This window comes from Ornithorhynchus anatinus, chromosome 12, assembly GCF_004115215.2.
Source record: "Ornithorhynchus anatinus isolate Pmale09 chromosome 12, mOrnAna1.pri.v4, whole genome shotgun sequence".
Classification (NCBI taxonomy): Eukaryota; Metazoa; Chordata; class Mammalia; order Monotremata; family Ornithorhynchidae; genus Ornithorhynchus; species Ornithorhynchus anatinus.
The window spans coordinates 13,670,162-13,696,445 of NC_041739.1; the positions used below are offsets into that span (position 1 = coordinate 13,670,162).

Below are 26,284 nucleotides of genomic sequence, written 5' to 3' on the forward strand. Positions count from 1 at the left end.
TACACTGATGGCATTTTGCAAACTTCTTTGGACATTTATTGTATATTGCTCCAATGCAAAGGAAAATAAGAAAGTCATCGTTGTAAATATGTGAGCTTTATATAATGAAAGCCATTCACAATATATTATATTTCAAAATCAAACGCAGACCTCTGTCTCTTCCTGCAGTCGGGGAGTAAATCCCAGTCGGTATTCTCCTCACGTGGCACTTCAGTGTAAACTGCTATGTGGACCAAAATTGATTATTCACTATTTCCAAGACAGTAATTGCATTAGCAAATGAAGTTTCCCAAACGGCACCTGTTTATTTATTTTAAGGGTCTTAAAAATACAAGTAGAGTTCCTCAGTTGGTTTCTTGCCTTTTGAAATGTTCATGTGCATTGAAGGTTTATTTGATTTGCCAGCTGAGGACCATGAAAATACAACGGGAATAAATTATTTGGGGCAAACCCACCTGCTGGCCTTGAAACTCCTCTTGCCACTGTTTGACATCGAATGTGCATGCCATCTGTGGAGGTTTTCAGGAACTAATGGTTTGCCTAACCCCTACCTCTCTAGTTCAGTGCACAGTGTCCTGTGAAATTTCTCCAGAAACGACCAGGTTTAATTAGGTGGGTTTTTTTTATTCAGCTTTGAAATTAATTTTCTAGACCTCTGACCTGATGATTCTAATCTATAGTTCTCCAGCTCTCAGCTGGCAGCTCATTCTCTGAAATTGGTCAAGCGGTGTAGGTCACTTCAGCAAAGGCCAATGTATAGACTAGCCCCGTATATTTGGATGCAGATATCACAGAAGCATATTTTTGCTGGCTTACATAAAACACAATCAGTTCCAAGCCAGAAACCCTATTGTATTTAGTCATCCTAATACTAAATTATAAAAATAATTTAGGTGTAAAGATCATGGGCCTGGGAGTCAGAAGGACCTGGGTTCTAATAATGACTTTGCCACTTGTCTGCTGGGTGACTAGGCAAGTCACTTAAGTTCATTTTGCTTCAGTTACCTCATCTGTAAAATGGGGATGAAGACTGTGAACCCCATGTCCCCATGTGGGATATGGACTGTGTCCAACCTGATTAGCTTATATCTACCCCAGTGCTTATTACAGTGCTTGGCACATAGTAAGCACTTATCAAATGCCATTAAAAAATTAAAAACAGCCATTTTTCTTCTCCCCACATCATTGTAGAAGGAATTTTATTGTTATTGGTGTCTAAACCTTAAATAAGAAAGGCTAGAGCATTAAAGTGTTGAGAATTTTTCCAAATTATACAGGCAGAATCAGGTGGTTTGAATCTCTTCAGTTTTTCCCTAGATGCTTCCTCTTTTCATGTGGACTATGAAGGCATCCTCTTCCCTCTACTTGAAGTTATATAGGACGAGTTTATCCTTTTAAAGGAAGCTTCCAGGCCAAATCTCATTACCCAAACCTAATATTAAAATAAAACCTTCCTGCTAGAAGCAGAGTTTAATTTTTACCATGAGAAATTAGAGACCCATTCCCAAGGACTGTCATGGGCAGAATTCATCAGTCAATGTAAGTAATGTAATTAAAGTAAGTAATGGGGAGAGATTGTGTTTATTAACTCTGCTGAATTGTACTCTCTCAAGTGTTTAGTACAGTGCTCTGCAAATGGTGAATAATCTATAAATACCATTGATTGATATGCACTGTATTAAGTGCTTGGTAGAATACCATACCACAGAGTTGGTAAACATGATCCCTGCCCTCAAGGAGTTTACAGTTGAGGGAATCAGGGGTGGGAGAATGAGGTTGAGGTGAACTCTTCTTCCGTGACTGCTATAATGGTGTCAAGAGTTTCACGCTTGCCCTCTATCCCAAGAATCAGGTAGCATAGATCAGCTAGGGCAATGTTCTTCCTAAGGTGCAAGGACCCACAGATCTTAGAAGCAACACTCGTGCAAGGTAGAGTCCTTAAGGCTTTGACCTGCAAAGCTAGGATTTCAGCATCAGTTTCAAGATTCTTCCCATAGATGACAGGGCAGAACCTCGGCAGACTCTTAGACCTCCGAATTCCCTGGCTTTGGGGCCTGTGCAAGGTACAGATCAGAATAAGGTTTATTGAAACCTCATACAACTTAGGCATGCAATAAAAGCTAGAATCCTGATGATTGGACAATTGCTTGATGGATTGTGTTTCAGGTTTTCCCCAGAGTCTTGCCCTGTGCCTGAACCCCTGTTAATGCATTTTCCCCAAGAGGACTCATCAACAACGTAGGAGTCCATGGACCCTAATACAGCACCCATTTGGATTGAAGCTTTTTACCTCTTCAATATATTGCATATGTATATAATGCATATATACATCAGATAAAATATACGATTGTGCCGGCTTACAGGTCATGTCGTTACTGAATCAGGTCTCCAATGTCATCAGTAGGTTACTTTCCACATTCTTGTTTTCTGGGATTCTAGGGCCCAGGTAACAATAGTGTCATGGATTATTTTTATTTGAATAGAGTTGCATTGCAGTTCTTAATATTTCAAAATATTTCTGGCCCAGTTTTCTTTATTGTCAATAGTATTACTTCTAAATTTTATTTCATCTTCACATACTCATCAAAGATAAAGCAGTGCACAAACTCTTTATCATCAGGAACCTCCCTTTCTCACTCCCAACCTTGATTTAAACACACGCTATTTATTCACGTTCTTCATTCAATCGTATTTATTGAGCACTTACTGTGCCCAGAACTCTGTACTAAGCGCTTGTGAAAACACAATGCAACAGTAAACAGACACATTTTCTGCCCATACTGAGCTTAGAGGGGACTTTATCTTGCTGGTATTCAAAAGTATATTGACTGCTTGAGTTTTAACAATCTTATAACTAAACCAGGTTTGAGATGCAGAACTCCCTCCATAAGTCCAATACTGATTAACGCATTTCTGTGGTACCCACAGCGACAGAGCCTATGTACTTTCTTTGACGCGCGCACTGTTACATTTACCCTTGATGAGTACTTTTATTACAGTATTAAAGTCTTCCATCCAAGAGAATGCCTTCTTTTCCTAGCCAATCTAAACTCATTATATGAGTACAATGGTAGGACATTGACTATAAAATGTCTTTGTGAAGTTAAACTGTATATCTACTTGATTTTTATCTGTTCATTTGGAGATTTCAGAGGGGAAGAGACCATAAATGTATTTTATATGATTTGTTTTAAATTTGTGGTCCATATTACCCATAAGTTTAAACTGCCCTTTTATTTGTTTCATTTTATTACTAATTATACCAGCATCAGTTGGCCAACAGTGATTTCTGGGTTCTTTGATCATCATCTGATTTGACTATAAATTGTACATTTGCTTTCTTATGTTGTCCCACTATGTTCCATCTGTTATTTTTTTCAAAATAACAACTTACTCCACACATATCAGAAATCTAGATAACTATGCATATATGACCATATTTTTATTCATTTTTAGATCGTAAATGAATAAATATATAGCTGCCCAGGTTTTTTAAGCTACAACCAGATACAGGGAACAAATCTCATAAGCAACAGCAGCATCACTGAACCCAAAAAAATTTAGACACACACTCACATGTCACTCACACTTCCTAGTTTATCAGTTTTTCTTTCTCTATTCTTCTTTCAGATCACCCTAGCGAGTTCTGTTTCTCCTCTGTCATAGAATCATATGCTTTTCATGTCTTTCTCATTTTTTAATGCATCCTGTTTAGTTATCTGTTATATTGTACTCTGTCTTTAGTATAGTGCTTGGCACTTACTACTGTGAGCTCAGTAGATACCGTTATTGAATGAATGATCCTCAGAGAAAGTGGAGTATTGAGAAGACTCCCTACTTCTCTTTGTTCCCTTAAAAAATCTGTATTAAAAAATTCTCTACTTCATTCTCCAACTTATTTTTGTTTTTTAGGGTCCTTTGTAAGCAGGATAACCTACATTAATGCATCCCTCATTTTAAGAAAGAGACAATTACAATTGGACTGCAACAGAATTGGTGGCAGAATGAAATATTGGAGGCAGAATAAATCTGTGGCAGAAACATCTTTAGATTCTGCTATTTCAGGATTGGAATTATTGTTTTCTTTAACCTGGTACCTTGGAGCAGGGAGTGTGTCTATTTAGGGCCCAGCTAAGATACTGAACCTGAGGGTTAAGGGGAAGGGAAGGGGCAAGGGTCTTGGTCTTTCTCCATTATCCCTTCCCTGGATGACTTCCATCTCCTTCCCACCTCACACATACCCAACCCAAGCAATTCCACATGATACTTTGCAAAGTTCTGCACCCCTCCCTGCCTATTTTCTCATTACATCCTGTATCACAGAGAGACAGTGGAAGCAGGAAAGCCCACTGTACAAACCACTAGCACTATCAAACAATTCTTCTGGGCAGGTTATCAGTTCCTGAAGTTTCAGGATTGATGCTTGTTGTCCCTAACAGGAGATTTCATCTTTATCCATTAATCTGGAGAAATGACTTTCTGAGACTCTTTTCCAGCTCAGCGTCCCAGCCAATGGAGGAATGAAAGTTTCTTTCATGCCCATACATGTCCTACCTTCTCGATCCCGGTGTTCTGTCTTTCAGCTTTAAGTATTCCCTTTCCCTGAAACCCAAAGACTTTTCCCCTCTCCCTGGTCTCCCGGCCTTCCAGTTCTCAGGCCAGTTGCTGAGATTTACTTTTCCCCCAAAACGGCAGTGTGCTTGCGTGGGAAGAGCTTGGACCTCGAGGTCAGGAGAACCAGGTTCTATGGCCAGCTTTGCCATGGGCCTTTTTGGGCAAATTGCTGAAACTTTTTGTGTCTCAATGTCTTTGCCTGTAAAATAAGGATAAACGATCTGCTCTTCTACCATTTAGATTGTGAGCCCTGGGTGGGATAGGCATTATGTCCAATCTGATTATGAAGTGTCAGCCCTAAGTGCTTTTTATTTATTTTTTTTAAAAAAAAGACAGACCAGGGCTAAAGGATCAATATATCAGGCTGAGAATAAAATGTTTTAAGATGTCTGACCAATCCAGGTATAACTCTGTCTGGACTTTACAGGGACCATGATAAAAGAACTCAACTATTGTTTTTCCTATGGCCATCTGAACTTTCCTAATTCCCAAATGGACCTGGCAAATGCTTCTTTCCACTATCCTGTTCCCTTCATTTTTATTGCTGTTTGATGTAGATACATTTTACTAGCACTTATAAGCTTACTGAGGTAGATACAAGAAAATCAGTTTGTGTCCCACATAGGGCCCTTAGTCTTAATCCCTATTTTTCAGATGAGGGAACTGAGGCCCACTGAAGTTGTGACTTATCCAAAGGTACACAGCAGACATGTGGCAGAGCCTGGATTAGAACCCTGGTCCTCTGACTCCCAATTCCATGGTCTTTCCACTAGATCCTGCTTGTAAATAGATACTTATATATTCTGATTATAATTTATTGTTGTTATTCCCCATGGCACAGTAAATGCCATAAATAATAATAATAATTGCGGTATTTGATAAGCACTTACTATGTGCCAGGCACTGTACTAAGCACTGGGGTAGATACAAGCTAATCACTTTGGACACACTCCTATCCCACATAGGGCCCCCAGTCTTAATTCCAATTTATATATAGTAAAATCTTGGAATTTATGATTATAAGAAAGGACTTTCTGAGAGTTTTTTCATCTATTTCTCAGCCTAGGTTTTGTATTATTTAAAAGCTCCCTTCACATGATCTGAATACATGTCAATGGCAAATCAGTTTAAGTCCAGGATAAATATTGTCATAAACATAATTATATCCCCATTACATTAGATAGTAAATTATGTGAGGGAAGGTACTATGACTCACCCTATTGTATTCTCCAAAGTGCTTAGTTTAGTCCTCTGTATACCATTATTCAATAAATCCATTGGCTTGATTCTAAGTTTTACAGTATTTTAAAATACTGTATAGCCACGGTGAACAGTAATAACCAGAATTGTACACATAAAATTTCATTTCTGACTCTTCAGTATGCAAATGATTCTAGAGTCAAACTCCTTCACTTTGGAAATTTTCTTTTATACATTTGTTCCATTCCAGAACAAAATGTTTGTTTGCCTATTGAGGCGATCAATCTCCACCTCGAATCTCACCAGATCAGGTTCTTGCTTTTGGGGCATTCTAAATGACTGGGCTTTTGTTCATTAACGGTGGGTGATGTTCTAAAGCTGGGGGGAATTGATGTGGTTGGAATAATATCAGTGTATGTTTAGGCTATTACTCATCCATTTTCATCCTTAGCCATTGGCAATCCCTTGACCAATATATCCTCTATCAAGCTATCACCAATTATTCAACATGTCTTGGACACCGGCAAAACTTGTTTTCTTCCTATAAGAAGGAGCAGGACTGGTACCTATCCTTGGCACTCATTTACCTGTGAGCAGACTTTTCATATAATCTTCCCTATTCATTGGTTTATTTGTATTAATGTCTAACTCCCTCTCTCGAGTGTAAGCTCATTGTGATCAGGGTACATGTCTACTAACTCTGTTGTACAACTCTCCCAAGCACTTAATACAGAGCCCTGAATGGAGTAAGTGCTGAATAAATACCATTGTTTGAATCTTTAGCTACTTCTCCCTGATTTGTTTGTAGTTTTCTGTTGATCTCTCTTCTTCCTCCAGTTTTCACTATTGGCAAATGCATTTTGGCTGTGGATCCCCCTCACAGAATTGTAAGCTACTTGAGTGAGAGAATGTGTGTGTTTCTACTGTTATTCTCTCCCAAGACTAGGACTTAGGTGGACATGAAATGCCACTCTTGATGTAAGGGCTGGGAGAAAACCCTGAATTAGCAGTATTTATTGTGTCAACTTGTTGTAGTGTACTCAATTAAACACTTGGGAAGTACAGAATAACAAAATGCAATGTTGCCTCTCTATAAGAAGCTTTTGGTCTAATGGTGTTCAATAAACACTTACTTTTCAACTCCAGAACCCCTGGTGCTTAGGTACGATGAGTAGTGGTGAACCTTGGCCCATCTGGCTCAAGCTATAAGCTCACAGTGGGCAGGGAATGTGTCTATTGTCATATTGCACTCTCTGAAGCACTTAATTACGGTGATTTGTGCACAGTAAGCACTCCCAAATATGATTGAATGAAACTGTAGTTCAGAGCCATATTGTTTGAGTAATATTATCCAAGATTATTGAGGAATCTTAGCTTGCCCTGTGGCTTAGTGGAAATAGCTCGGGCTTGGGAGTCAGAGGTCTTGGGTTCTAATCTTGGCTCTGCCACTTATCAGCTGTGTGACTTTGGGTAAGTCACTTAACTGCTCTGTGCCTTAGTTACCTCATCTGTAAAATGGGGATTAAGACTGTAAACCCCATGTAGGACAACTGGTTACCTTGTATTAACCTCAGCACTTAGAACAGTGCTTTGCAGCATGGCTCAGTGGAAAGAGCCCGGACTTGGGAGTCAGAGGTCATAGGTTCTAATCCCAGCTCTGCTGCTTGCCACTTGTGTGACTTTGGGCAAGTCACTTAGCTTCTCTGTGCTTCAGTTGCCACTTCTGTAAAATGGGGATTAAAACTGTGAGCCCCATGTGGGGCAACCTGATCACTTTGTATCCCCCCCAGTGCTTAGAACAGTGCTTTGCACATAGTAAGCGCTTAACAAATACCACCATTATTATTATAAGCGCTTAACAAATACCATATTATTATTATTATAAGTAAAAAAATCCACTGGATATCAGTTGCATTTATTGAGCATTTTCAGTGTGCAGAGCATTGTACTAAGCATTTGGGAAAGTACAATATAACAGAAATTGACAGTAATGTATGTATTTTTGTTTTTAATTTTTCATGGATATTTTCCTCTCCCTTAATTTTTGTTCCAACCCCTCCATAGCTTCTACGTTATGACTTCTCTAACTTTCATATTAGAAATCTCAACTTCCGATGTTCTGACCTCATATCAGGATTTGGTTAGGCATTAATCTTTCTACACCTGAGTGTTCTTAAGATCAATCAGTGGTCTCTATTGAGTGCTTGCTGTGTGCAAACCAGTGCACTAAGTACTTGGGAGAGTTGAATACCAGGCTAAGGAACCATCAATTATGGCACAGCCCTGTTTTGCAAAAGTTCAGGTGGCTAAAAAGGTCTAAAGGTCTAAATATTTCTAGCTCCCTTGATACTTTCTTAGTTTTGTAAATTTGGGTAGCACACATGTGCCAGCTATGTTCTGTTTCGGTAAAGTCCTGATCCCCAAACCAGAAAGTAGAAAAACAAATGTCGTCAATCGAATAGGGCATTTGTCCCCAACCTAGATTCTGTTTTCAATCCTGATACAGATATACGGTCTCTTCTTAGATATCAGTGTGTCTCACTTTCCTCAGATATAAAATGGGTAACAATCCCTGCTCCACAACTACCACTTCCAGATCCTTGAGTTTGAAATAGGTAATACCCGAAGGATGCTTGGTGATCCTGGAGAGACAGCATAAAGAAAATATAAGGAATTGTTAGCTTGGATGGGTTGAGGTCACAGAACCCCCAAGAGGAGGTACTCAGAAACGAAAATACAGTTTTGTGGTTGTCACATAGCAAGGAAGAGCTCCAAATCGGATTGTGATTACAGTGGATATACATTCCAGAACTACTAGAGAATGAATGTCTTTCAGCACAGTGTCTACTTCAGTCAATCAAACAGTCATATTTATTGAGTGCTTCCTGTGTGCAGAACACTGTACTGAGAGTTTGGGAGGGTACAACACAACAGATTTCATAGACACATCTCCTGTCCACAGCAAGCTTACAGTCTAGAGGAGAAGCAGCGTGGCTCAGTGGAAAGAGCATGGGCTTTGGAGTCAGGGCTCATGAGTTTGAATCCCAGCTCTGCCACTTGTCGGCTGTGTGACTGTGGGCAAGTCACTTCACTTCTCTGTGCCTCAGTTCCCTCATCTGTAAAATGGGAATTAAGACTGTGAGCCCCACGTGGGACAACCTGATTCCCCTATGTCTACCCCAGCGCTTAGAACAGTGCTCGGCACATAGTAAGCGCTTAACAAATACCAACATTATTATTATTATTAGAGGAGGAGACAGATATTAATATAAATAATTTATAGATCTGTTCATAATTTCTGTGGGGGCTGAGGTGAATATCAAATGCATACACATAGATACAGGGCTACATACATCCTCCCTCGTGTTCACTGGTTGCTGGTGTTTACCCTGCGTGTTTATTTGTCCTCACTGCTCTCTTTGTACATCTGTGGTTGTTTGGTTGGGTCAAGTCATCCTCGTATCTGGTTTTCTGCAATCCTGGAGGGGATGTTTCCTAACTCTGACCTCTGTGGGCAGGGACTATGTCTTGTTTATTGTTATATTGTATTCTCCCAAGAGCTGAGTACACTGTTATGCACACAGTAAATACTCAATAAATGCGATTAATTGAATGAATGCCCCTCGTCAAGGTCATTCTTTTGTTACCACTGTAAGTTACAAACAAATCTCACCTTGCTGCTGCCCACCTTTTTACACTTTAAATCTACCACTCTTATCTAGGGCCTTGAAGGAGATGTCCAAACACTAACTCCCCTAAAGTTCGGCATAATGTTTCAAAATATACAGCTTACAGTTGCAAGCTTTGTTAGTTCATGCCCTGTAGGGACATATTTTTAAGCTGAAGAATTTTGGTGACTGACTTTCAATGTGTGGCTTTCAAATGTGTACAAACCCTTCTGATAATGGATTCTTCTCCAGTGGCATTTATAGCAACTATTTCCAACCAAACTATGGTGGAGTCATCACGGTCATTTCATTGTCATTGTTTGTGAATAATATTTACCTAGCAGTGGCTTACTTCTTAGAAGAGAGCATTTTGGGCAAATTGAGCCCACCATTTTCTGATAAGGCCAGACTTTAAGCCCAGTAGACTAAAACATATGCCGATAGAGTTGGAGATGATAGTGCTGGCTGATAGAACTACCACTATTAGATACACGTATCATGGGAAAGAATTATTAGAAAATGCTAAGGATCCTGGGAGCTCTTCTAGGAGACAGTGGGGAAATGCACTTACTGGGAAAAAGAAAAAGGAGTAATTTTTTTGTGTGTCAAAACAGTCAAATAACTATTTTGTCAACTGAAAATCTTTTCAGTTCTATTGTTCAGTGGAATGTTGAATTTATCCGAAGTTGTTTCTCAGCCAATGCCAGAGTCTGCCCAGGGACAGAAGTATTTTGGGACAAGATGTTTTCAAGTGGAAATGTTTTCTGGTGATTTAAATCTTCCAGGAAAGCTGTAACTCTGTGACAAACCAGCTCATATGAGGGAATGCTCTGAAGGTAATATCTGTGGATCAAGGAGATTTTAGTTCCACACTAGATCCGTTTCTGGGAATGTCTCCCTAACTGACAAAGAGTGTTTCCAGTTGTCCAAACCCCTGATTATCCTTGTGACCCACCACTCAACTGTCACCCTGGAAGCCTCAGAATGGGGGTTGGAAAGTAGTACAAAGCTGTCAGAATAACTTACTGGGCAGTAGCCAATAGTCACTGTTTCCCAATTCATCCTAAATTGTATTAAAAATCAGCCTGGAAATATTTATAGTGTTAAAAGTCAAGGTTGGGATTTTGGTATTGAGAGAGGGACGGGGAGGAGAAGATTAGGGAATGACCTGCAATTTGTGCCTCATGATGACGTGGACGTTTTCTGAGAGAGACTGATCTTGTGAAGGTTTCTATTATTGTAGGCGGTACGGCACATACCGCCTCATACCCTCGGTGATTCTTTGGTGTGGTGGGTCAGTGTTTTCTCCATTTAAGAAAACTGAGTCATGGAAGTGAAAAGTTGGACCAAGGGCAAAGAAAGGACATTTTGGCAGATGGGCACTAGAATTCTATACTAGGCATTATTTGGGCTTTGAAAATGGTCTGTTACATCCTTGAAGTGATGTGGTTGTGGGTTTAATAATTGTGTATCTTGTACATGTAAATTACTGTTTGTTATCAAATATAGTGATTGTTTTATCATTCCAAAGGATCTGGCACAATTACTGAAAAGTAAATGTGTAGGCTTTGTTTTCAAATTCTAATTCTTCTCATTTCTTATATACTATTCTGAAATATGCCACTGCTATAATGTAGGCATTTTGTAGTCATGATTATAACAGCCCAGTTAGGCTAAGTCCACCGTTGTGTTTAATGATTTCCAGGAGGGGTGGTAGAGTTCAAAAGCTTGGTTGCATGATAAAGCTTGCTTCTGTCCCTTAACGCTCTAGGAAGATAAAAGCAAGACACCTGCCACAAGTTGACCTTTGTTCATTTGTTTGAAAGTAGACCATGAAACCTCAGCTGTAATAGCACCTAGAATTTGAACTGACATTCTTATTCTTTCACCTACATCGTCCTTGGTCTCTGTGTCTAAGAAATCACAATTTTGTTTTAATGATCTACCTGCCCAGTCATTCTCTAAGACAATCACTTGTCGATTTTCCACACCACAGAGGAGCAGGGTGAGGACAAAATAAATGAAATCTACAGGTAATCCAAGCACTTTGATTTATGCAATGGCTTCAATTTTCTCTTCCACCAACATTTTTACCGAGGATCGAAAAATGGAACTCAATTTCATTGCCCCCAAACACAGTTATTGATACATAGCTCAAGCTCCAGTCAATTCCTTTTACTGAGTGCTTACTGTGTGCAGAACACTGTACCAAGTGTTTGGGAGAGTACAGTACAACAGAGTTGATAGAAACATTATCCGCCCTCAAGGAGCCTCAAGAAATATCAGTGCTGTGGAGGCACTTCAAATCTGAAGTCACCCAAAGTTCTGCATCTATCTATCCTAGGAAATCTCTACATTAATTCATTCAATCATATTTATTGAGCACTTACTGTATGCAGGGCACTGTACTAAGCACTTGAAAGATACAATTCAGCAACAGAGACACTTCCTTCCCAACAACGGGCTCACAGTCTAAAAGAGGGAGACAGACAGCAAAGCAAGTAGGCATCAATACCATCAAAATAAGTAGAATCATAGATATATGCACAAATCATAGATATATACACAGACAACCAAACATATTAATTGGCAACAATTAATGGGGAGACAAAAAATAAAACCCAAAGAAGTCCATTATGTCTTCTGGAAGATTGATAGGGTGTGAATTACTAGAGAGAATTGAATTTTCTTCCAATGTGAATGTTTTCAAAGCTAGATGAATAGCAATTATGTTGAGAAATATGAGCCTAGAGCAGAAAGAAAGATTCTCAAGCATTTTTATCAATGTCACCCATGGGATCTTGCCAACAACATGAAAGTGCAAGGCAGAAACATCAACAACAAAGTCCAGGAATGTATTCTGTTAATTAATGTTGAGGTATTCTCATCCTGGTACAACCTTAATGGGAAAGTGGGTGAGAAGAATGGATGGTAGGTGGATACCTCGTCTACCGTATCCCCACTCTATTTTTCCTCCCTTTGGAATCACATCTGTACTTGAGCCCATAGCCACTAAGCCCTCTCTTATTCTCCTCCAACTCCCTCCCATGTCATGCTTTCACTTGGCTTTGCAGCCTTTATTCAGTCCTACAGCATCTCTGTCCATAACCATTATTTATATTTAACTCTATCTCTTTCTCTAGACTGTAAGATAGTTGCAGGCAGGGAATGTGTCTACTAACTGTCATATTGCATTCTCCCAGGGCCAGGTCTCCCTGGCCCACGTCCTACAGCTGTCCCAGAATGCCCTCCCTCCTCAAGTCCTCCAAACTAACTCTTCCCCTCTTCAAAGCCCTACTCAGAGCTCACCTCCTCCAGGAGACCTTCCCAGACTGAGCCCTCCCTTATCCTCTGCCCCTGCTCCCTCCCAATTCCCCCTCCTCCCTCCCTCTGCTCTACATCCTTCCCATCCCCACAGTACTTATGCATATTTATATATATTATTTATTCCTCTATTTTATTAATAATGTGTATATATCTTGATTACCTATTTTGATGGTATTGTTGCCTGTCTACTTGTTTTGTTTCGCTGTCTGTCTCCCTGTTTTAGACTATGAGCCCATTGTTGGGCAGGGATTGTCTCTATCTGTTGGCGAACTGTACATTCCAAGCACTTAGTACAGTGGTCTGCACACAGTAAGTGCTCAAAACGGTTGAATGAATGAATGCTTAGTTCAGTGCTCTGCACACAGTAAGCACTCAATAAATCTGATTGATCAACTGTTTGATCCCCTGAGAATTATGATATCTCTTCCCCGTAAAGCACGTTTACACTTATACACTGTTACTTCTCCTATGGGTCATTTATTTTAATGTTTGTCCTGGACAGGGTTGTGAAACCCCTTAGGGAAGGAATTATGTCTATCTACTCTCTTGTACTCTCTGAAATGCTTAGAACAGTGTTCTGCATAGAGTAAGCACTCCATAAATGCCACGACTGATTGAGCTGAGGATATCTAATCATTTGTTTTATGATCAACTGAAACAGGGCATATGTTAGTTGGAGGCAAAACAGATACTTTAAAGATGCAGAAGAACAGTCTCTAGCCATGTGGTAGAATTGTGGACTTAAATGAAACTCCTTTGGCAGGCCTTGGGAGATTGGCATATAAAGAATTTCCAAAACAGAACCAAGCACTGTTCGAAAAAAAGGATGGCAAAGTGATTTTTTTTTTTTTTTCTGAGCACGCAGAGTTGACTGGAATACTGCTCACCCATAAGTCTTTCAGTTACACCCACTTTCATGGATTGGATCTTACAGCATCATCTCCATATATTTGTTTGCCTTCTCTGTTGGAGTGTAAGCTCCTGGAGGGCAGGCAGCAGAGAAGCAGAGTGGCTGAGTGGAAAGAGCCCGGGTTTGGGAGTCAGAGGTCATGGGTTTGAACTCTGACTCTGCCGCTTGTGGGCAAGTCACTTCACTTCTCTGTGCCTCAGTTACCTCATCTGTAAAATGGGGATTAACTGTGAGTATCATGTGGGACAACCTGATTACCCTGTATCTATCCCAGTGCTTAGGACAGTGTTTGGCACATAGTAAGCACTTAACAAATACCAATGTTATTATTATCATTATTATTTTGTTGATCTCTACTTTCCAAGTGCCTAATAAAGTGCAGCACACTAAGCTGGGGTTCATTAAATGTTCCCATTGCTGTTGTGAGTATTACTGCTGGGGATAGAGACTGGGAGCCCCACATGGGACAGGGACTGTGTCCAACCCTATTTGTGTGTATCCACCCCAGTGCTTAGCCCAGGCTTGACAGTCAGAGGTCATGGGTTTGAATCCCCTCTCTGCCATTTGTCAACTGTGTGACTGTGGGCAAGTCACTTAACTTCTCTGTGCCTCAGTTCCCTCCTCTGAAAAATGGGGATTAAGACTGTGAGCCTCACATGGGACAACCTGATTACCCTCTATCTACCCCAGCGCTTAGAATAGTGCTCTGCACATAGTAAGTGCTTAACAAATACCACCATTATTATTATTACAGTGCTTGGCACATAGTAAATGCTAAACAAATACCATAATTATTATTATAATTGTTATTTGATTGGGTCTTAATCCTCTCTCTGTCATTTGCCAGCTTTGTGACTTTAGGCATATCACAACTTCTCTGTATCTTAATTTCCTCATCGGTAAAAGAGGGATAAAATAGCTGTTTCCCCTGCATCCCTCCTTCCCTCGCTCCCTCCTTCTTAGACTGTAAGACTTGCTTGGGATTGAGGCCGTCTCTCTTCTGATTCTATTTCATTTATCCCAGTGCTTGGCACATAATAAGAGCTTATCAGTGCCATCATTGTTTCTGCTAGACTGTAAGATCCTTGAGCTCAGGGATTTACTTGTTTATTTACTGGATTGTGTTTACTTACTGAATTGTACTATTCAACTGTAGTAGAGTGGTCTGCATATCATTGATGAATTGACTGGCTAATTACATTTGACCCCTGAATTCCCACTTGTTGCTATAATGGGATTGGTTTTTCTCTTCTTTTTATTCCACAGTGTTGAGGAATGTTTATTACGAAACACTTCATCTTGTTTTCCTAGTCCATCAGTCAGTGGTATTTCTAGAGCACTTATTATGTGCAGAACCCTATACTCAGTGCTTAGGAGAATACGTTACAACAGAATTAGCGGACATGTGTCCTGCTCATAATGAGCTGACAGTCTAGAGGGGGCGAGAGACATTAGTATGAATAAATAAGTTATTTATAATATGCAATTTAAAGATATGTGCATTAGTGTTGTGGGGTGTGAACTAACCTCCTCACTGTGCCTCATTCTCGCCTGCCCTGCTGTCCACCCCTGGCCCACATCCTACCACTGTCTTGGAATGCCTTCCCTCCTTACATCTGCCCTCTTCCCCTCTTCACAGCCCTACTGAGAGCTCACCTCCTCCAGGAGGGCTTCCCAGACTGAGACCTTCTTTCCCCTCTGCTCCTCCTCCCCTCCCCATTCCCCCTACTCCCTCCCTCTGCTCTACCCCTCCCCCTCCCCACAGCACTTGTATAAATTTGTATATATTATTTATTACTCTATTAATGATGTGTATATATCTGTGATTATTTTGAAGGTGTTGTTGCCTGTCTACTTGTTTTGTTTTGCTGTTTCCCCCTTTTAGACTGTGAACCCGTTGTTGGGCAGGGATTGTCTCTATCTGTTGGCGAACTGTACATTCCAAGGGCTTAATACTGTGCTCTGCACACAGTAAGTGCTCAATAAATATGATTGAATGAATGCATAAACCTATTTCATTGATGGATCAAGTAATTTCTGTAGAGTAGATGCATATTTGATGGACTGAGATGCCTGACCAAGAAGTCAGTGTTTAGAATATTTAGGAGTCTCCTAAAATAATAATAATAGTACATGCTTACTATGTGCCAAGCACTACACCAAGCACTGGGGTAGATACAGGATAATCAGGCTCCACATGGGACTCACAGCCTAGGAGGGAGAACTGTAATTAAATCTCCATTTTTGCCAAAGAGGTAACTGAGGCACAGAAAAGTTAAGTGACTTGCCCAAAGTCAACCAGAAGACAAGTAGCAGAGTCAAAATTAGAACTCAGGCCCTCTGACTCCTCAGTGCTCCAGTACTTGTTTACTGCCAGAGAGCAAATAGCCTAATGTGAAACCTTTGAAGGGCTGTGCACACAGTGACTAGTCAGGAATTTCAGAAAGTAATGAATTAAGAAATTCTTGAAAAGATTCTCTGAAGTACAATCGCAAACACTGTGGCTTAGTTGGGATTTCTAGACTGAAATGGCAAGAAGCAATTCTGATGCATAATGTAATGGTGGTTCTCACAGGGTAGGAGCTTTGGGAAGATGGCAGTTCTATGAGACAGAGTCACACACAATGCCAACCACTGAAAATAGTAGACACCAAATGGGTGACCTTTACTTGTTCACCATAAGGAGGGTAATGTGATTTTTACATTGGTCAATAATCGTTAGTATTTGAGTCCTTGCTCCATGCAGACCACTGTTCTAGAGCTAGTGGGTGTCTGGAGATGTTATGAAGACAGACCAACAGGATTTGGTGACTGAATATGTAGGATGAAAGAGAGAGAGAGCTGAGGGCAATGCCAGCGTTTCAGACTTGAAAGATAGAAATGATGGTGGTAGTGTCAACATTGATATGAAATTCAGAGGGGAGGAAAGAGTTTGGGAGGGAAGATGGAGAGTTCAGTTTCGAACAAGTTGAGCTTAGGATGCTGGTGAGACATTCCTGTAGAAACTTTCTAGAAGCAGGAGGAGATTCTTGAAAGGCAGGGATCAAATCGATCAGTGGTATTTATTGAGTCCTTATTGGGTGCAGGGCACTATATTAAGCACTTGGGAAAGCGCAGTATATATAAAAAAAAATTGGTAGACCTGTTCGCTGCCCACAAGAAGCTCACAGTCTAGAGGAATCATGTCCAGCAAGTCTACTGGATTGTCCAAAGTGCTTTTAAAATGGTGCTGTGCACACAGTGTTCACTGACTGATTGATACAGGATTGCTGGGAAGGAAAGATATCAAGGCTAGTGAGGCAGATTTGGGAGTTACCTATGCAGAGGTGATAGTTGAAGCCATTAAAGTGGATGTACCTCCCAAGGGAGTGGGCCTGGATTGAGAATAGATAGGGAACTGGTACTAAGCATTAAAGAATACCCCCAGTTTGATAATGGGAAGCAGAGGAAAGAACTGGTGAAAGTGAACTTAGAGCTAAAATAACTAGGAGGAGAGGACAGTGTCAGAGAAACCAAAGTTTGATAGCGTTTCCAGGAGAAGTGCGTGACCTAAAGTGTGGAAGAACTGATGAGAAGTCAAGGACAGAGTAGAGTGCATTGCATTTCATGAGCAGGAGGTCATTAGTGTTCTGAGAGAGAGCAATTTCAGTGGAGGAGGTGGAAGCTGTATTGTAGATGGTCGAGGGGAGAGTTGGAGAGGAAGTGGAGACAGCAGGTGCAAGCTCCCTTTTCGAGGAGTTTGGGCATCCAATATAAGGCAGAGATGGGAGGGTAGCTAGATATCCAGTGGGCATGAAGGAGGGTTCTTTTAGAATTAAAAGGATGTGTTTTAAAGCAGACCGGAAGGAGCCGTCAAGGACAGAGTTGGATCAAATTCAAGTTCATAACAGTGAAATTGAAAACCTCTAATCAGTCATCCTGAAACAACTTGAAATATTGGGGATTAGGTAGATAACTGTGAAAGTGAGAATTACTGCCTTTTTCACTATGAAAATCAGTGTCCAAACTGCACAGAAAAAGAACCCAAAACTTCATTTAAGATGTACTTAGGCATGTCTGTCTAGATTATAAGCTTGTGGTGGGCAGGGAATGTCAGTTTGTCATATTGTACTGTCCCAAGCGCTTAGTACAGTGCTCATTCATTCATTCAATAGTATTTATTGAGCACTTACTATGTGCAGAGCACTGTACTAAGCGCTTGGAATGAACAAGTCAGCAACAGATAGAGACAGTCCCTGCCGTTTGACGGGTTTACATTCTAATCGGGGCAGTACTCAATAATTATGACTTACTGATTTTAGTCAATGAAACATAGTTTCCAGCACCTTCCCAAGTAACCAAAGGCCTTGATAGTTCTAGAAAAAAGCATTTGGCTCCTATGATGAAAGAGCTGCTGGCCACAACTGCCTACTCCTAAAAGACTCTATAGTTTGTCTTCAGATTTCAAACTTTTGACAGGCTAATCAGGATTCAATTAGCTTTAGAATACAGAGCATCTTCACATGACTCATTTTAAGCCACTACTATGGTAGATAGTATTTCTATCATTGAAATTCCATACCGAGTAGCTCTTGGCAGGCCAGTAGTTGGTTGAATTTGGTTTTCGATTCCAAAGAGAGCAGAGCATCTCTTGCCCTAGTTATTTGGATTTAAGCCAGTAGCAAATGTCCTTAAGTTTTTCTTCCACTGATGACAAGCATGAAACCAATTATACCTTCTAGTAGTTGTAATCAGAAACTCTTTTAAATCAACTTCATGAATCAACGGTCGATTTAAACCCTTGGTTTAATTTCCAAAGAAAGGTTATAACTTGCAAACTTGGCTTATGCAATTTCTGATTATTCTTGCTATTGAAATAAAATCACAGGACAGAAAAACACAAAGGGTGAGAAACCAACTGATTAATTTTATCCATAACTACCAAAAACGTTTTTCTATTTTATGCACTTTAGCTGCATGCAGGGATTGTGTTGAGTAACTGTTGTATTTTAATCTTCCAAGTGCTTAGTACTGTGTTCTGCACAGAGTAAGTGCTCAATAAATACCACCGATTGATTACAAACTACCCATATCTGGGCAGAACAATGAATTTACTACAGTAGGGAGAAACAGAGATTTAAGTGAGAGTTAATTGCCATAGACAAAACAGTGATTTTAAAATCTACCCCTCTTAAATACCTTCACATGCTGAATGATGCTGCTGCTTTGAAAAAAAAAAATGAACCCAATGTGTTTTTGAGGAGTAATCATTTGGAAGACATTTAAAAATCCTTTAAAGGGATGTAACACTTAGGAGATATTTCAAGTCCTCAGCTGTGTTAAAATACTTTGGGCTGTGTATCTCATAGCTACTGACTATAATTAGTCTGTGGAAGTGGGAAATAATATTTCAGAATGCACGAGTTATAGTAAAGCTAACCAGCAGGGGCCTGTGTTGAGGGGAACAATATCTGCTGAAGCTGCCTCTCAGAGACTGAAGGAGGGACCTCAAGGGGTTAATTTTTTTCACTAGCAGCCTCATAAAGTCACATTTTCAACTGCTCCCGGTCTTGTCATCTCATTTTTTGTGTTTTTTTTTTTTTTTAACACCTCATTCTCTCAGCACTCCTCTCCCCTTGGAGGCAGATCCTTTGACCTGTGCAGATTACTGTAGCAGTGTGAAGGACAGAACAAGCTCGCCGGCCATTTCCGAGGGGGAGATCTGGCTCCAAAATAGGACGTTAAGCCTTTCGGCCTTATGCTTATTTACCAAGTCAGCACGATGCAGGGTCTCTGGGTGCTTCACGGACTCCTGGGGAATCAGCCTGGAGACAAAGGCAGAAGTGGGAGCCGCCGCAAATGTGAGAGCCAGTGCCATTAAGGGAAGCATTTTGCTAATAAGGGCCTGTGAGATCTAGGTTTCCTTGGTTTCCATGACAGTTATTAGGTACCATAGAAATTGAATAGTCTCCCACAATGCTCCTGGGAGAGAAGGGGTTCTCAGTGACAAAGCAGAGTAGTTATGACTTGTAACTCATCCTTATGAGAATACAGAACTCTCAGGATTACGTTGCTTGCTTTTTCTGGGGTGCTCAACTTTTGTCTTTTTTTGGGGGGTGGATGATGATTTGAACTTGGGCTACACAGTCTCTAAAACACTATTCCCCCCCCCCTTTTTTTTCCTTTAGAGCTGAGCTGGGCAAAGCAAGGATATGAACGGTTATGCAGGTGGGCTTCTCTGGGAGAGTGAAGAGATAAGGCATCCAATCAGGCTCTGGCAACCTGCAGCCCTGCCAATATGCCCCTCCAACAGATTTCTGTAGTCCCAGCGCGGGAGACTGCCAGCAATGGGAGAAGTTCACTGGGCAGAAACAAAGAGAAGAACAAGGAAGGAGAGGTAAGAGGAGGTTTGATTTGCTATTCTAGGACAAGCTATGGTACAGCCAATGTAGCCATCTGACCCCCAGGGGTTTCCTTGCAGTGGCTTAGCACTGCTATACGCATGATCCCAACATGGGGTTATAACATGCAAAAGAATGATGTGTGACTAGTCAGAGCTTACTGAAATGCATTTCTGACTTCTGAGAGGGGGAAAGGAATCTAGTCCGTAGGGAGTGATGCTGAAAGAATGGATTAGAATTCCTGCAGTTCCTTCCTTTTAGCATTTCATTTGAGACTTACCTGCCAGTCATTGTTCCACCATGGCTTACATAGAGCTGGGCAGTTTGTGCATGTTAGTCAAGCTTTTTGGGAGAAGGGAAAATAGTTCAGGAAGAGTTGGATGGATTTTATTTAATCAGGAGGACAAGGACAGTAATGCCGAAATAGGCAACATTAAATGGATTATGTTGGCATATAGCTACATCATAATCTGTTGCTCTCCATTTTCACAGAATGCATCTGTTGTTTTCTTAAAAAAAGGGTATTTCATCCTCTATCCTTCTGTCTTTCATGAAAAATACTATTTGAAATTTACATAGCCTAGAGAAATATACTGTTCAATCGGAGTTATCTAGGCTATATCAAAGCAAGTTTAAAATCTGCTCCTTGAATTCAAACTGCTTTTTTTCTGTAAAATATAAAACTATGCTCCTTTCAGAGTTTTTTTTTTTTTGTAAGTTTGGACCAAGTTGGGCATAGTGCTGGTGTTCAAAATACCCCTAGTGATTTTAGTAAATTCATATGCAGAAAGAGAGTCTGGGATTGAATGTCAGGAAAAACAGAAACTACAATCACTTTGCTCAATTTAAGCAATTTGTGCTTGGTATGGGGGATCTAATTAACCTTTTCAAAGACAGGGTGCTTTCCCCCAGTTCTGAAAGTTAATATTTTTCCTTGGAAATCTGTGATTGGGTAGGGGATAGAGGGGGAAGGAAATGGAAAGAAAGGAAAGAATAAATGGGAATTTGTGTGAAGTACTGAGACAAATAATATCTACTGCATCTTCCAAAGATTAAATGGCCTTTTCCTGCTTTAGAGTTTATAAGGCCATGATTTTCAGGAAATCAATACGTGATGACTAGGTAACATTCTAGGATTATTAGGTGGTGGTAAGAGATTTTAGGGATTTACAGAAACATGTTAGTTGATCTTCTCTTTGAGAAAGACAATTGCCTTATGACAGGCATTGGACATCCTTTGGAGCTTTTTCATGTTATAATATTGTTGAACAGAGGAATGGTTATGTTGGCTCCATACACTTTCCATTGGTTATTCTAATACCTGGAGTAGTAAGCCCAGACTTCTAGTGCTAAAACTTTTCACAGGCAATAATCTTGGTTATGATGAAAAAGATGTAATACTCAGATCCATAATTAAAAATGGAAAAAGCTATCGAACTATTCTTGTGCTCTCCCGCATAATAGTAAACCAAGTCAGATTTTGAAGGAAATTTTCAAAGGGCAAGTGAAGTGGCGATTAGCTTCAAATGTGTATAGTGTCCAAAAATGATCACTTTCTTCAGGGTGATTTATCACCTGGAAATTGCTCCATTATACAAATGCTTTATTGCACTCCCTCTCCCACTCCCTCCCCCTCATTCATTCAGTAGTCTTTATTGAGCGCTTACTATGTGCAGAGCACTGTACTAAGTGCTTGGAATGTACCATTTGACAACAGATAGAGACAATCCCTACCTTCATCCATTCCCTTCCTTCATGCTACCAACTCTTCTGGGATCACAGTTCCTTATGATAGATGGGTCAGGTAACTCCTTCATGTCTTGGAGAGATATATTTGCCTTTAAATACGATTCAAGTATGATAAGATGAGCCAACACTCCTAAGAAAATCACTTAAAATTTCTACTAGAACTTAATTTGGATCTGCAAAATGAGATTGCATTTAGGCTAATTCCTCACATATCTAACCTTTGGGATTTCAAAGATTAGCACTCAAATGTCATCCTAAAAGAAGTTACTATCCCTCTTTAAAGCCAGATGCTGGAGGGTACGGGTAAGACTATATTCCGCTCTTACTGATGAGCTGAAAAAGAGTTCAGGTATTTTCCTGGATAGGAGGTATACACTATGTTATGAGCTGTTCCTAGTTTTCCTCCCTAATATGTCCCACAGTCCATGTGACTGTAGTTTCTGAGGCATTTGTTGCTAAACTGAGATCTGTGCTTTCCAAAATGGTGGCTAGGTATAAGCAGGACTGAGGCCACCAAGTGGAAAAAAAAATGACTCCCACTTTCACTCCTTTTGGGTATCGCTACAAATTGTATTTTTTAAACTGATCAATTTGTAATTGTATTATTGATTCACTCTTTTCTCCCTTTCCCACCTCTCATTTCCTCTGAACAAATAGGTTCTATTATTTACCTTTAAGGGTAGTCCCCGTATTCCCTGCTCACGATCTCGTGCTCATCAGGTTTGGGGTTTTGGGGTCAAGGACTTTCAAATCAGTGCTGGTGAATACTGCTTTAAGTAGTATTCATACTGAGCTATATTCTCCTTGGGAATTATTCTCTAGAAGAGACAAAGATCCTTTAAGCAGCCCATTACCTCTTTTATGTACCACACTCTTCTTGGGCTAGTACATTTCTCGAAAGGCTCCCCGAGGACCTGTTTGTGTGTTTCCTAAAAGGCGATAGATTCTTCCAGGAGGAACCGCCTGTGTGGTTCATTGCTATTTGGCTCTGCCTTGTAGCTTGTTTAGTTAAAGCGAATCCATGTGTTCAACACACAGCCCGCTGCCAGTTAGAAGGGAAATGCAGATAGTTTTGCCACCATGGTGTTCTCACGTGTATTTTGGTTCAAATGTCATCAGGGACTGTACATTTGAGCACCACAGTCTCAGAAACAATGTTTTATGCCTACCGGTGCATGTATGCAAGAACCATCGAATAGAGTGTGAACCTTCCTCTGCATGGAGTTTTGCAAGTACTCAACCTACATATCATAGGAGAACTGGGGGTAAGCATAAGCATTCCGTCTCTCTCCCCACCCAGGGCATTTGGCAAACACAATAAAATAGAATGAAGTGAGGATATTTGGTATTTTTCCACTCCATTCAGCTGTAATATATTTATTAGAGGATTGGGATTCCAATCCCAGCCTTATCACTTGCTCTGTTACCCTTTCTCACTCCTATGTAGACAACAGGCATATGGGAGAGGGACTGCCTCTGACCAGCTTATCTTGAATCTACCCCAGCACTTCATACAGCTCTTGGGACATTCATTCATTCATTCAATAGTATTTATTGGCGTTTACTATGTGCAGAGCACTGTTCTAAGCACTTGGAATGTTCAATCCGGCAACAGAGACAATCCCTGCCCCTTAACGGGTTCACTGTCTAAATGGGGGAGACAGACAGCAAAGCAAAACAGAACAAAACCAAAACAACATCATCAAGATAAATAGAATCAAGGAGCTATACAGCTTATTAACAAAATAAAGAGGGTAATAAATAATATACAAATGTATTAAAAGTGTTACATAGAAGTAATACCATTTATTAAGCATTTATTGTGCTCAGAGCAGTGTAGTAAATGACTGTAGAGAATGTAGAGAGGTTGTAGATGGGAGTTAGACATGATCCCTGTCCTCGAGGGACTCACAATTTAAAAAGTGTTTAACTTACTATTGTCATCATTATTATTTCCATCATCATCATAATGTGATTATTACATGTCAAGTATGAAGTGTTAGTATAGATACAAGACAATTGTATCATGGAAGCATGTAGGTAGACAAATAGTGATAATTGTGCTACTTGATAAGTACTTACTATGTGCTTAGCACTGTGCATGTCCCAAAAGCAGAGCCCAAGAGCAATATTGTGTTGGGCTTACTGAAAGAACCTGCTTCAGGCTCAGAGTGAGGGAAGAACCACCCACTTATGTTAACATCCTGAAAGTCTACCTGTATGTAGCCTCCTCCAGCTTCAGAACCTGGAAAGTGATTCTCCAGCGAAAATGAAGGCCTACTCTGATTGTGACCGATAGCATAAAAATGAATCAATCTCTTGTGAACTCTGTGTTTTCATTATTGAAACGTGATGCTTGGCTTTTCTCCTGCATGACCTTTAGGAATGAATATTCAGATTGTCCATTCTGCAGCATTGCTTTGAAACATTGCCTGATGTATTTCCATTTTTATTGTCCCTAGGGGACTTTCAAAAGAGTTTTAAAATGATACCTGTCCTTAAATACTCAGCAATAACCTCTAAGTAAGAATAAGAGAAACTATTTTAATACTGTTTTAACATTCAGAAATCAACTCTGCCATGCTCCATTGTCCATTTTAGCTGCTAAATTACCTTTGTAGCCCTAACAATCATGCTGATTATGACTAAACCCTGTTCTAAGTGGAGGTTTTTAAATTTGGGCATCAAATAGAGGAGACTTTTTTGAAGTGCATAAGATAAAGGTGCAGTGAATAATAATAATAATGTTGGTATTTGTTAAGCGCTTACTATGTGCCAAGCACTGTTCTAAATGCTGGGGTAGATACAAGGTAATCAGGTTGTAGGGCTCACAGACTTCATCCCCATTTTACAGATGAGGTAACTGAGGCACAGAGAAGTTAAGTGACTTACACAGAGTCACGCAGCTGACAAGCGACAGAGCTGGGATTAGAACCTTTGACCTAATTCCCAAGTCCGGGCCTTTTCCACTAAGCCACACTGCTTTCTTGAAAGTGAAAGAGTTAAGAGTCAGAGTAGACTATATGCGAGCAATCTGTAGACTGCTCTTTCTGATTAGGGTAGGTCTCTAGAAAGTAAGTCCACTTCATGAAAGAGTATGCCATTTTAAAGTATGACAACCTATAGAGCCACATTAAAACTACTGTCTGAAAATACCAAGAACACAATCGATTCAAGTGAAATAGTGAAAAATACCCTGGGCACATTTTCCAGTTGTTCATTTGTGGATTGTAAGTGCTGCAATCATTACTGTTTAAGGAGGATGCCTCTCATCCATTTATCATTTGCTCCAAGGAGGACTAATTTTAGCTAAAGAATTTTTTTTTTCCAACATAAAGTGGCTTAGCGAGTTAAATGGCTGGAGACCCATTTCTCTGACTAGAAGTTGTTTTTTGTTGGGGTTTTTTTTTTGATATTCCACTCCCTTTCCACTCCCTTTGTCTTCTCGTTCTTTTTTAAGACTTTATTGTCAGCCTGCCAAATTCTGCACAGAAACATTTACTACGTCCTGAATAATTTCAGTACATTGGACAGCGATCAAGTTCCTCCCTCCCCCCTCTACAACTTTCTATCCTTGTCTGCCGCTTTTGTACAAGAGAATTGGTATTTACACATTTCGATAAAAGCCACTTAAGCCACGCATGACACATGTTAAAAAAAAAACAGGGCAAAATGGAGTCATTTGCATCAGCTTAAGAACATTTGCATCATTAAGAATATACTGCCTGTGGTATGTATTTGCATTTCATGCCATCCATTTTGATATGTTGCCCATCCAGCTGGATTGCAGCCCAACTACCCTTTTTAGATGACTGAAAATAAATGGGAAAAGAATTTATTGCTATCCTGAGGAATATTATTTTCAGTTTCACCTTAAATCTGGCACCATTTTCTGTGAAAGTAAGAGGCAGATACTCCTGTTTCCTGTCATATGTCAACTGATTGCTGGGAAGAAATAGTCTCCAAAGCATCATTTTCCTCCATAAACATTTCCTGGCAGAAATGGAGAACTGTTACAGTGTTTATTCTCAAGTTCCATGACCACAGCCATGGGCTTTACCTTGCAGAGAATGTTCAGAGGCACACACCCAGTTTGGGAAATTGTCCATGGTTTTGTCTGAAAATGGGATTTGTGAACAATTAGCTTAGGTCAGGCTTGAGTAACCACTGCTCCAAAGGCAGATGGAACATTTTCCTTCAAGGATCTCACAACTGAGTAGTGGAGTCAGACACTAAAATAAATAATAGGTAAACTACAGGTAAATTACAGTTAAAAGAGTAGAAAGATATTTACATAAGTGCAATGGTGGGGAAGGGGGTGTTCATATTGAAGTTTTTGGGTAGTACAGAAGTAGTCAAGTGGCACTTCAGAGTTTATGTGAACTCAGGAGATAAGACATACATGGAGGAAGGTCTCCTAAAAGACGTGTGATTTC

At 40.2% G+C, this 26,284-nt stretch overlaps 1 protein-coding gene across 2 annotated transcripts in view; it reads left to right on the top strand.

The window, feature by feature from the left end:
- Positions 1-26,284, top strand: part of MARCHF1 (membrane associated ring-CH-type finger 1) — a 495,472-nt gene that overhangs the window by 205,600 nt on the left and 263,588 nt on the right. The window contains exon 2 of one of the 2 annotated variants that reach the window (XM_029076521.2): positions 19,887-20,095. In XM_029076521.2, the coding sequence (XP_028932354.1) occupies positions 19,997-20,095 (99 nt within the window). In that variant the 5' untranslated portion in view covers positions 19,887-19,996. Of the gene's footprint in view, positions 1-19,886; positions 20,096-26,284 lie in introns of those variants that run through there. The other variant, XM_001507921.5, reaches the window with a different exon arrangement.